At 37.7% G+C, this 13,316-nt stretch overlaps 1 protein-coding gene across 3 annotated transcripts; it reads right to left on the minus strand.

The window, feature by feature from the left end:
• Positions 1 to 370: 370 nt before the first annotated feature.
• mcoln3b (mucolipin TRP cation channel 3b) lies at positions 371 to 13,316 on the minus strand. Of its 3 annotated transcripts, XR_014601456.1 has the most exons (16): positions 13,199 to 13,316; positions 12,965 to 13,012; positions 10,440 to 10,648; positions 10,054 to 10,221; positions 9,333 to 9,486; positions 9,111 to 9,192; positions 8,719 to 8,815; positions 8,306 to 8,405; positions 8,038 to 8,150; positions 7,421 to 7,570; positions 7,186 to 7,287; positions 6,636 to 6,758; positions 5,735 to 5,941; positions 5,092 to 5,222; positions 4,830 to 4,963; positions 371 to 412 (listed from the first exon to the last, which is right to left on the minus strand). XR_014601456.1 is itself a non-coding variant. In XM_084066814.1 (14 exons), the coding sequence occupies exons 2-14, from the start codon at positions 10,644 to 10,646 to the stop codon at positions 4,924 to 4,926; spliced, it is 1,674 nt and encodes a 557-aa protein (XP_083922940.1). In that variant the 5' UTR covers positions 10,647 to 10,648; positions 12,965 to 13,299; the 3' UTR covers positions 2,803 to 4,923. The 3 variants fall into 3 exon arrangements, 1 of the variants encoding a protein (XP_083922940.1); XR_014601457.1 differs by having other exon boundaries at positions 12,965 to 13,299; XM_084066814.1 differs by lacking the exon at positions 371 to 412 and having other exon boundaries at positions 2,803 to 4,963; positions 12,965 to 13,299.

Raw genomic sequence — 13,316 nt, forward strand, 5'->3', positions numbered from 1 at the left:
ATGTGCAACACATTCTAATGTGTTTATTCATTTGTGAATCATATCTAGTGACGTTTCAACTGCAGTCTTAATTGCTGGGTAGAAAGCCAGCTTGCTGACTGTAGCAAAGTGTCATGTGATTCTTTGCCACCCAAACTACACCCGGCTAGATTATAGATGGCAGTTATACATTTGTAGCCAATAAAACCTAGTTGTACAGAAAAACACAGCATAACATCCGCATGTAGACACAGACCAATGGCTCAGATTCAGGATATAAAAAACGAAAATAGTGCAAAACAAGTACAGTGGATTAGATTATAGTTAGACTGGGTATGGCCTTTTCAGCACGACTATTTTAAGCATGTGCTATTTATTGAACTTCGACAGCACTTACTATGCTTCAACAGGCATTCAGTATTCATATTCAAACCTGATCTCTCACACACACACACACACACACACACACACACACACACACACACACACAAGATGGCCACCGGTCAGATGCACTGTGTGTTCGGCTCTAACAAACAAATGCCAATCCATCAAAAATCCTGAAAGCGGCTTGCCATCCAAGCATACAAGTGAAGTTTAAAGCTTTACAAGGACATTGAGATCGAACTTGGGTGACTATTTTCCGCTATTTTTGAAGATTTGGTGCTACTTTTGATGATACATGCCACAGTGTGTGTTCATCACAAACCAAAGAAATGGCTACCAAAAAACTAGCCGAAGAAATGGAAGAGGTGAAAAAGTCTCTGAACTTCATGTCAGAGGAACTTTCCAAGGTAACAAAACAGACGGCCGGCCTAGTGGACCTAATTGATGAAGTGCGACAACTCAAGGCTGTAATCCAGGCGAAAGACCAGAAAATTGATGAACTTGAAAGAAGAGTGGAGGATCTGGAGCAGTACTCGAGGATTGATGACATTGTGATATCTGGACTTGAGACAACCCACCGCAGCTATGCAAGGGTCACAGCAGGGGACAGCCTGGGTGAGGATGCACCAAGACAAGAGCAGGATTCATTGGAACAGCAAGTCATTAATTTTTTCAACAGCAAAGACATCCCTTTGGACAGCAGAAACATAGCTGCTTGTCACACCCTACCCCAAAGACAAAACAACAGTTCTAACCAACCCCAAAGACAAAACAACAGGCCAAACATCATCATCAGATTTGTGAGTAGAAAACATAAAGTTGCGGTGCTACAGATGGGAAAAAAATTGAAGGATACAGGTGTATATGTAAATGAGCATCTCACAAAGAGAAATGGTGAAATTGCAAGACAAGCTAGAATCCTGCGAAAGGCCAATCGAATCAAGGACACTTGGACAAGGAACTGTAAAGTAATGATACGGCTGAATGATGAACAGGCCAAAGTAATAACCATCAGAGACATAAAAGAACTTGATCAATATAAATGAAAATAACAAATGCTTTGACAAAGTGGTGGACTAGGGAAGGTCAAATGTTCTTTTTGTTTTCTTTTGTACTTTGGGTGGGTTGTGAAATGTTTGTGAGTGAAAAATCTGACATGAGACAATGTGTGAATACACAGATTTAAAGTCTTTTGACTTTCAAGACCACAAACATTATGAGTTAGACGATGACATTGATCCAGAGATGAACTTCTACCAGAACATTGATTTGAATTGTGAATATTATTCTGAAGATAAGTTTAATTCAAAAGTGAAAATGGAGGGGTTTTCAGTGATTCATTTCAATAGTAGGAGTCTCTACAGTAATTTCTCAAAAATTAAAAGGTATCTTCAAAAGTTTAAAAATAAGTTTAGTGTAGTAGCAATTTCTGAGACTTGGTTGAGAAGTGACAAAGAACTTCAAGGGGGATTAGAGGGCTATGAAATGTTTGCGCAAAACAGGTTCAACAAGAGGGCAGGGGGTGTTGCCTTGTTTGTGGAGTCTGATTTTAAGTGTAAAGTTATCGAAAATATGACAACAGTTATTGACAATTTGATGGAATGTGTAACCATTGAAATCAATGTTGAAAAATCCAAAAATATATTAATTAGTTGCATTTACAGAACACCAGGGTCGTGTATTGATCAATTTAATAAGAAGATTTCTCAATTATATGAAATGAATAAGGACAAGGTGATTTTTGTTTGTGGTGACTTCAATATTGATTTGATGAAATCTAATGAACATATAAAAACCAAAGAATTTGTTGATAATATGTTTAGTCTGAGCTTCTATCCTTTAATTGTAAAACCTAGCAGAATAACAAAGGACAGTGCAACACTAATTGACAATATTTTTACAAATATAATGGAGGAGAAGATAAAAAGTGGATTATTAGTGACCGATGTTAGTGATCATTTGCCTGTCTTTGCTGTGCTAGAAATTAAGAATAAATTAAAATTAAGAACAAATAGGCATACATACAAATTGGTTAGAAAAAAATCACCAGAAGCAATACTGGCACTTAAGGCAGACCTTTTGAGGCATGATTGGCAGGAGGTTTATGTAGAGGATACCAATGAGGCATACAATGCATTTTTGGGTACATTTTTGTCACATTACGACCGACATTGTCCATTGAAGGAGTGCAGACAAAATCCTAAAAAGAGGGTGAAACCATGGCTTACCAAGGGTTTGGAAAAGGCTTGCATTAAGAAAAATAGGCTCTACAGGGAATTTATCAAACATCGAACAAAGGATAAGGAGGACAAGTACAAAAACTATAAAAACAGATTGACATGTATTATGAGATCACAAAAAAAAGACTACTATAATCAGATGTTGCAAATGCATAAAAACAATATTAAGGCTACCTGGGGTGTGCTTAATGACATGATTAAAAAGTCTGGTAAAAAGGACTTTCCAACATACTTTGAAAAAAATGACAATTCAATTACTGAAAATATAGAGGAAACTGTTAATGAGTTTAATGAGTATTTTGTAAATGTAGGCCCAAATTTGGCTAAGGAAATTGACCTCCCTACAGAGGAGGAAAACTATTTTGATTCACCTACAAACAGCAACTCAATGTTCCTTGGTGGAGTTTGTGAGAGTGATGTGCTAGAAGTGGTTAGAAAGTTTAAGAATAAAAAATCTACTGATAGTAATACCATTGACATGTCAACTATAAAAGAAGTCTTTGACTGTGTCCTCAAACCATTCACTTATATATGTAACAAATCCTTTTTAACTGGTATTTTTCCTGATGAAATGAAAATGGCCAAGGTGATTCCAATTTTTAAAAGTGGTGACATACATACTATATCAAATTACAGACCTATATCATTGCTACCTCAATTTTCAAAAATACTCGAAAAATTATTTGTAAATAGACTTGATGGCTTTATTGAGAAATATGGGTTAATGAGTGACCATCAATATGGTTTTAGGAGCAATAGATCAACATCTTTAGCAGTGATAGATTTTGTGGAAAATATATCAACAGCAATTGATGAAAAAAAAACTTCAATAGGTGTATTCATTGACTTACGTAAAGCGTTTGACACAATTGATCATTCCCTGCTTCTACAAAAAATGGAACGGTATGGAATAAGAGGTGTCACTCACCATTGGTTAAGAAGTTATCTAAATAATAGATTTCAATATGTAAACATTAATAACACAGAATCACATCTCAGGAGAGTAACATGTGGCGTTCCACAGGGTTCCGTTTTAGGACCCAAGTTATTTATACTTTATTTAAATGACATTTTTACAGTATCAAATATTTTGAAAATTGTTACGTTTGCTGATGATACCAATTTACTTTGTTCAGGGGAGGACATGAAAGAATTATTGAAAACAGTAGAAAGGGAACTGATAAAGTTAAAGAAATGGTTTGATAGAAATAAGTTGTCACTTAATGAAAACAAAACTAAATTTATGGTATTTGGTGGTGTTCCTACTGACTGTGAAATTAAACTTAATTTAAATGGAACCGAAATTGAAAGAGTATATGAAACAAAATTCTTAGGTGTGATTATAGATCACAAACTCTGCTGGAAGCCACATATTCAATACATCAAAGGTAAATTAGCCAAATCTGTTGGCATTCTGTACAAAACAAGGGAGCTGTTGAATCAAAAATGTTTGCATATATTGTATTTCTCACTTGTAGTGCCATATATGTCATACTGTGTTGAGGTCTGGGGGAATGTATACAAAACAAATATAGATTCTATTATTAAAATACAGAAAAGAGCTATTAGAATAATAAACAGAGCAAGTTACCTTGAACCAACAAATCCATTATTCATAAAGTCCAGCACATTAAAATTTGTAGATATGGTGTATATAAAAACCTTGGAAATTGTTTTTCGTGCTAAGTGTAAAAGTCTACCAGTTTGTATTCAATGTCTTTTTGAACCAAGAAAAGGAAAGTATAATTTAAGAGGTTTATGTATTTTCAAAACGCGTAAAAAAGCAAGAACTAATGTTAAAGCTAGATGTGTTTCAATGTTGGGAGTTAAACTATGGAATAGCCTTCGTGATGGGTTTAAGCTGTGTACATCTCAGGGGAAATTTAAAAAAGCCTTAAAAAGTCAAATTATTCAGGAGTACAGTTTTGAGTAAAACATATTCATTATTTTATTTTTTTGGCATTATATTTTAAGATTGTTTTAATATTAAAATATATTTTGTTTTTAAGTATTGTAAAGGATAGGCAATGAATAAGCATTTTGCTTCAGCCTATTCCTTTTTCGGTCATTGATTTTGGATTTTGTGTGTGAGCTGACTTTAATTTTTTGTTTTGTTTTGTTTTGTTTATGTTTTTTTTTTGGAAAGTCCACACAATTGTTTTGATCTGTTGTGAAAGAAAAAGACCGAAATAAACCATTCATTCATTCATTCATTCATATTCAAACTGGTACAGGATATGTTGCTTAGTCAGTGGACAGGCCTTTATACATTAAAGTGCATGTAGATTTGAGTATACAGTATAGAACACGTCAGGGCATGTCATGCCTCAGAGGTAAGCCTCTCTTGGTATTCCTTGCATCTGAAAGAAAAAACAAATAAATTACATCAAACTTCCACAAAATGGTTAGACAAAGCCAACTACTTTTCCAACCCCCTTTTAAAGCCATATTTGGACCAAGTAGGCTACATGTGACCTTTGTCCCATACCTAGGCATGCAGCAGTTAAAGAAGCAGCCACTCTTGTCCTTTATTCTGTACACCCCCGAGTTTGGATGATCTTTACACTCCGACAAGAAACGTTGTAGCTCCGATGTTGGGTCTCCACTCTCCTGCTGTTGCTAAAGATATAAATCAAAAACGTCATTAAAAACACGAACTTTTGGAAATGGGGCTACAATGGTTAAAGGCATTGTAGGGAACATTAAGCCTAAATTTAGAAAATATTTATATATATATTTTTTGCATTTTTTTCCCCCTCTATCAGCCACTATATAATGATGCTGGGGTGTTTTCCTGCATTGAAACACAGTACTCTTTCTGAAAACCCTATTTTCCCTGCATTGTTTTATGTTTGTGCAGTTTGTTTCCCGGCCACCAGGGGGTGATGCCTCCATAGACTTCCATAGACTTCCTTACGTACCGGACAAACATAACAACAACAACAATAGGGAAAATAGGGTTTTCAGAAAGAGTACTGTGTTTCAATGCAGGAAAACACCCCAGCATCATTATATAGTGGCTGATAGAGGGGAAAAAATGCAAAAAATATATATATAAATATTTTCTAAATTTAGGCTTAATGTTCCCTACAATGCCTTTAAAACAAGAATTCAGTGGGTTTTTTTTTTACCTTGATGGTGTCATATGTGTTGGTTATGAGAGTGATGAACAGGCTTAGGATCATGTAGATGAAGAGAGACACAAAGGAATAGAGGTACACCCTGCTGAAAACCCACACCAGCCTGCTTTTATGTTGCATGTTCTTAAAAGTGGGGTACATGTCGTCACCGTTGATCAGCGAGAACAGACACTCTGACACAGTGTTCAAGGTCCGGAACTAGGTCAAACAAAAGAGAAATAATGTCAGCAGCGTCGTCATCATCATCGCTTCCTTTTCAGAGTACTGAATCAGCTCTGTAGGACTCACTTCTACAGTGAGTCTGGTGGTCCTGTCTGTATCAGAGTAGCTCAGCCTGAAGCCCAATATCTACCCTGGCCAGGGGGGGGGGGGGGGTCTCTCTTGGCCTAGTAGTAGATGTTTGGTTTCCCACGCGGGAAACCTAAGTTTGAATCTTGGGAAAGACTCATTTCAGAGCAAGAAGTTGGAACACAAAACCCACCCAGGGAAAACTAAATCCACCAGGGGAAACCAGAACCTACAGATCATGGAGCTGGGAAGAAATGCATTCAACAGGGTTGGAGGTGTGTGACAATGGAATAGGAATGCTACTTGAACCCTAGCGTCCATAATCTAGGCATTTAATAGGCAAACATTTGGCGAAAATAACCCATCTACGAGCTCACGACACAAGCTTGTAAAGAGGCTATTTTCGGCGAATAGATTTGGTGTAGAAAGGAAAAGGGATTGGACCACCTATAGACCAACGGGGGACCCCAGTCAATGAAGTATAGGGTTTAAGTGATATAAATTGGTCAGCTGCTAGTGACTCGTTCCAGTTGCATAACCCATCCCAGTGAATCTGCCTGAACTCGCTCACAGGCGACACCTCATTTATGTGAACACTACTTGCCTTCTCATGATATGGGCCGAGGACAATCCATCCACAGAAACAGTAGCTCAGGTAGATTATCCCAGCACAGCAGATAAAACGTATAACATTTGGGAAAGCAGCCCTTAGTGTCAGGATGAGAGTCTGGGAGATATTCACAGAACAGAAAAAATATATATAAAGAGAAAACTTTAAATATTCGTATACAAGTAAGAATTCAATAAAAAGCAAAAATAACTCCCTGGTACAAAACACATGCATTTATATTATATCAAAGTAGCTTTGTTATATTCTAGTATTATAAAAGGTATGCTGAACACACCCACCAATACCTAGTCTTGCCTTTATGTATTCTGTTTAAGTGTGTAAACATCCATAGTCTAGATTAGAACATCCTTGGTCTAATCATTATGGCAATGGCATCGTATGGTTATTGATTTGAGTCATTACGCTGGGGAAGGCGCCTGGCGAAACACGTCTGTGTGTTGCTATTGCTTTGGGTTTGACGACACTCAAAAGGCAAAGATATCAATAAAATGAGAAAACATAAAAAACAACTTCTTAGTCTTACATTGTACTTCTTAAAGTAGCCCATATAGCGGATGACACCTATCCAGACGAACATGGTGCCTGTGCCAAGGAGGATGCTGCATATGTCGTAGCTTGTCAGTGCCTGAAAGAAAGTGTGCAATTCGATCTTTGTACCTGACTGAAGGACCCAGTTGACTGGCTGTTACTGTGTCCATTTTGAAATGACTGGACCTTGAAGTTAGCCTAGCCCTAATAATATACCAACTTTTAATCACCTTGGTCTGAATCTCTATTTTGAGAACGGAGCCAATGATGGTCAGTGTGTCACTGAAGATGATCATTAAATACCAGCCATTTAGAAACTCCAATCTGTCAGACCAGGAGACTTCTTTACCATTGTGGTTCCTGTAGTAGATTGTGTACTCCTATGAAGAATAGAAAAAATACAATGTAACAAGTAGTTTGATATAAGGTAGCGCATTGGTTCTCAAAGTGGGATCCTTGGGGGGGTACCAGGGGGTCCCCAGCAAAATGTGTTAATATAGCGTCACAATAATTTGAACCTTTTATACTTTGGCTATTCAAAAATAGCAGATCTACAAGCTCATAGCGCGGCACCGAGTGCACTATGAGCCTGTAGATCTGCTATTTTTGAAAAATCTTGAAAATATGTGCAAACCTTTTGAATATATATTTTTTAAGCAAACATTTGTAAGTCAAATCTTTGCTTCCGGGGGGTCCCTGGAACAAAATATTTGAGAAGGGGGTCCGCGGCCAAATACATATCATTTTGGGGGTCCATTTTGGGGGTACATGAAAAAGCCACTGAGGTAGAGAACAGTGTGAAAAATCACAACATGATCTTATGTTTATGTGTGTTTAGTTAACTTACAAACTGCAGCTGTAGCCCGTTGAGCACAGATCGAGTGCAGAGGGTTAGCGATGTGATGCACATTATGATGATGAAGCAGTCAAACAGGAGTGTCATGTATATGCTTCTAGCAGCTGGGAACACAGAAATTGAGATAGTTTACTTTGTTGATATTTTTTAAGGTATGTGAAAGTATCAAGAAAGACTTTCAAGGTGGCAACCTTCATAAAAACAGAAACGCTGCCAGAACACAGATGCCTTCTTACATCCAGGGCACTACTTACTGTACCTGCCCCAGTTACTTTCCAGTCTCTACATTCATTGATCTCCACATCATTGTCCAGGTCAACCTTTATTCTGCCACTGTGGACTTGGTTGTCGAAAAAGATCTGTTACCCAAAGTGGTATTCAAAGGGAAGCAGATCGTTTTACAAAGGGTTACATTCAAACAGCCAAAACCCATTGCTAAACATTCACATGCCAAACCCTGTAGCTCCACACATGAAAGCACCCTTAAATAGTTTAAATTTCAGTCCTCCAGTTAGCTTAAATGGATTATGCAATGAAAAGTACCGCATTGTATATGAAGGTATAAATACTTCACAAAACTATTGTTATGGATGGGTAAGGCAGCAAGGAAATAATCTTGAGTCACATGGAAACAAATGAACTCAAGCCACAAAGACAGGTCAAGTGACATACCGTCACATTGAAGTCATAGCAATCTGGCAGCTCTCTGTGTCTCACGGTCTGCAGGTTTATAGCCTTGAGGACAAATGAGATTGTCACAGACAGCAATCTGAAAGTCAAATAAAGCAGGGCAAGTTAGGACAGACAGGAATTGTCACTTAACCCACTTAGACCTGAGGCTGATTTAAAAAAAATCCTAACCTAAGTTTTCATGAAACTTTTTTTTATAAAAAAGAAAATCCTGTATATACATGGAAACATCTAAAATGACACAGATGCTTACTTAACGGTATAACAATGTATAGGCTTTCCTGGTCTTAATTGGTTAATTTAATACACCAATAACGATGTTCCAGTTTCTCTCTCACACCAATAATACAAAATTATTTATAGTGTTCACCAACCTTTTAAAATGCAGTTCAAAAGGTACCGGTAGTGCATCTCTTGCAGACTGATGATCGGTCATTGGATAAATCTGCAGACAGTCTAGGAGGCAGGACATTTTCTTTAAATTATTATTACATTTCAATATGTTTCACTTATCCCATTAATTCGGCAATAGGCTTACATAAAACGTATTGTAAAATATCAAACCATAATACTAATAATAAAGATCCATATCCTACCAGTTTCCACCGTGGCATCTATTTCAAAGGTCTCATTTCCAGGATAGATGGTACCATTGCTGTAGTATGCTTGACACAGAGACATGGGGGTGTACATTCCACGGTTCCTCTCATACTCATGATTTCCTAACGAGATGTTGCGTAGCCGTCCGTACTACAAATGAGCCATTCAATAATAGAAACCCCTCAGATGGTATGTACAGTACTGTCATCAAACTTACGTAAATAAAACACAAGATGGCCACTGTACAGTAAGTAAACCGTAAAATCTGCAGTGTTAAATTATCAATTTGTTTAAAAAAAATAACACTCAGGATTTTACAGTGTACCTTTTATACTTAACCTGAGACATATGGTAAGACAGCCTACATGATAGCCACAGAATAATTGATTTGTCTTGAATAGCAGTTTTATTTGAGCTAATCTTATCGGAGCCCAATTCACTTCAACACTAAATTCATGCATATAGTGACCAGGACAAAGTCCTACAACTTTATAGGGTTTTGGGCTCCTGTATATAAGCAAAGTAATAAAATTCCATCAATAATTGACGACAATACAAAAGTTTTGCATTGTCACGCCACCAAAACATAAAGATTGAGGAATAATGAACTACTTGCAGACTTTGACTTCAAGGGGTGTAAAAAAAAACAACTTACAAGCATGACATCATTTTTGTACTTCCAGTAACAAGAAACAAAACAATATTGGCACCAAGTACCTGTTCAATGATGTAGTAGATATGGTCATAGACATCCGTCTGTTTGTACAGAGCATATGTGGCCATGCCTCCATCGACATAATCTTTTAGGAAGAGGTTTTTGAATGTCATCAGATTTTCTTCCTTGAAGGTGACGACCATCTGGTTGCTCAGTCCAAAAGACACCAACTGGCATGAGAACAATTAAGAGTCAGTAACACGTACAATTTCAGCTTCTAAACCAGTAGTTCTCAAACGTTTTCATCTGGTTCCATTTTTGTCAGAGTCACAGACCTGTAAGTGTCCATTTGGAACCCCCCTGAGGGTCCCTGAACCGCACCATGAGAACCACTGTTCTAAACAGCCGTCACAGACCCATTTGCTCAAACCACATTAGAATGTACTACCTGAATTGTGATTATGGCGATTTTGATGACCTGCAGGATGAGTTTCCATGGTTTACGACCACGAGCGTGGTACTTCTCACAGGGGTTCATGAAATAGTATTTGATCTTCCTCCTGAGGTTCTCTTCGTCCTGATGGTCCTGGTTCTCCCAGGAAGGAAGGCCATTTGTCCCACACGCTGATGAGTACATGTCACTGGACTCCTCCATGTCTGAAATGTGATGACACATGGACCACATTACAAGTTTTTAGGGAATAGGCCAATGTAGGAGACATGATGAGATAAGTAACATCTATCCTATATGGCTTAAACATGGATATAATGCACCTTGTGTGTTTGTTTGTTTGTTTGTTTGTTTGATTGATTGATTGATTGATGTACTTTATTTAGTAAGACATGAGAACAACAGTACAGAGTGAAAAATATGTAGGCCTACAAGAGAAGAAATATAAAAGGGGGGGGGGGGTAGGTTAGGACTTGGACAGGGGCCATTTTCGAATTGCAGCCTCCTGAAGGTGTATCTTTAGGGCAGTTTTGAAAGTGAGTTTACACTCCTTTTGGTAGGGCATTTTTTGATGAATGGCATGAGAACGAGTTCATTCCCTTTGTTGAGCTAAATCTGGGTTGAACATGATTCGTGGAGCTGCCTCTAGTGTTATGATCGTGGACTTCATTAACATTTTGGAAGTATTTTGACAAATACAGGGGGATCCCAATGTTGTGGTGTATCTTGAAGACCAGGCCCATAGCAAGTTGCTGTACTCTGTCCTCAACCCTAAGCCATCCAATCCTAGCAAAATGAGCAGGTGTTAGATGGGGTTTGTGATTGAGGCCAAGAAGTAGCCTTACTAGTTTGTTTTGGGATGTTGGGGGCCTTGTTTTTAAGGCCTTGGAGGTGTTGTGATACCATGAAGTGCATGCATCATAATAACCTTGTATGAGGGCCCCTGCAAGAATCTTCAGAGTATTCTTACTGACTAGACGTGAGTTTACATTTAGTTCTTTGAGCTACAGTCTATATAAAGATGCTATCAAAATGTCTGTGTTGGGAACTAAACAAAAACAAAAGAATTGGCTAATAGCAAATACAAAATTACCTCCAAAGGTTAATAAGTTACTAGTAGGCTATATATAAATGTACAGAAACTGAGCTTATTGCTTTGTTGACTTAAATTGCCATTAAAATGCCAGAGGGGCAGCCAGCTGTATCAAGTATTATTGCAGTGTTCAACAGTTCGTATTGGCAATTTGGCATCAAAATGTACTTAAAGTACCAAAAGTAAAAGTACTCATTATGCAGAATGTCCCATTGCCCAAGGTATCATATGTATTAAAATATTTTGAAAATAGCAGATCTACAAGCTCACAAGGCATCGGCTGCAGATCGGCTATTTTCAAATAGCCATTTTGTAATAATAATTCAAACCTACAAAGTAACAAGTAACTAAAGGTTTTAAATAATTGTACCGGAGTAAAAAGTACAATAATTTGCCTCTGAGATGTAGTGGAGTAGAAGTAAAAATATTGCAAATGGGAAACACTCCATTAAAGTAAAGAATCCTCAAAAGTGTACTTAAGTACAGTACTTGAGTAAATGTACTCTGTTACTTTACACCACTCCTTGGCCTGAAAAAAAACAATGAAGACGTGTCTTATTGAGTCCGTGAAGCATCGGTGCGTAAGTGAACGTGGGGCCACCCTTTTGTTGTTTCGCAAGTGTGTAAAGATGTAGAACAAGGCTATAACTTTACCTTCACACTGTGTTTGTCTAAAGTTTCAGGGCTTATTTGATCATCAATCATTGATTCGAACACTAGTTCTTAGCCATGGATCCAAGACGGTCATCTGTCATGACCGTCATGGATGAACTTCAACAGTGTTTGTACTTTCTCCCTTTCTGGCCCGTATATCTACATAAACGTTCGGATTTCAAATATAAAGTGTTTACCCCATGGCTACGGATGATACAATTATGTACGTTCCCTCAGAAGTACCCATATGTTCCTTAATGATCAATAAAAAACATTTTAATTCGATTGGTGGCCATTTTCTCATAGAGTTATAATGTACCAGAGTGCAATACACCTCCCAACCGATAGGGTCGCGTAGTTGAAAGCATATGGAAAAATGGCCACCAATCAGATCAAAATGCTTTTTATTGAACAATGCGAAATATACGGATACTTCTGAGGGGCCGTACACAATTGTAACATCCGTGGCCATGGGGTAAGCACTTTATATTTGAAATCTTAATGTTTATGTAGATATACAGGCCAAAAAAAGAGAAAGTGCAAATACTATGAAGTTCATCCATGACTGCCATATAATATTATGACAGTCATGTATCAGGGGCAGGGCTATTATAGCCTTACCTGAGCGTCCGTGTGAGTCGTGCTGAATAATAAACAGCATCTCGCGGTTAATAGATACTTTATCATCATCTGGCATTGCGTTTGATCCCAGTCAGCTACACTGATGGCACCAGACAGGATAATTGACAATGGCATTAATGGGGTTAACACTTACCTTATAACGTGACGTATCAGGTTGGGCAATTTGGCTGATCGCCTCCACCTGTGGGACCAGCGTTCAGATCAGTCCTGTCAATAAATCTTCAGGTAGGTTTCACTATACTTCACTACGCAGTGGTGGAAAAAGTACTCACATGTTTTACTTAAGTAAAAGTATCAATACTGCAATACTCTGTTACAAGTAAAAGTCCAGAATTCAAAATTTACTTGAGTAAATGTACTTAGTTACTTTCCACGACTGTCACTAACATGATGATGTTCCATTGGTATTGATCCATCCATATTCATCTCATCTCTGCTGCACCTGTTCTGAAGGCTGCATGTATTGTCTCTTCCCACAAACAAAG

The sequence above is a fragment of the Gymnoscopelus microlampas genome, assembly GCF_963454915.1.
Source record: "Gymnoscopelus microlampas genome assembly, chromosome: 9".
Lineage (NCBI taxonomy): Eukaryota > Metazoa > Chordata > Actinopteri > Myctophiformes > Myctophidae > Gymnoscopelus > Gymnoscopelus microlampas.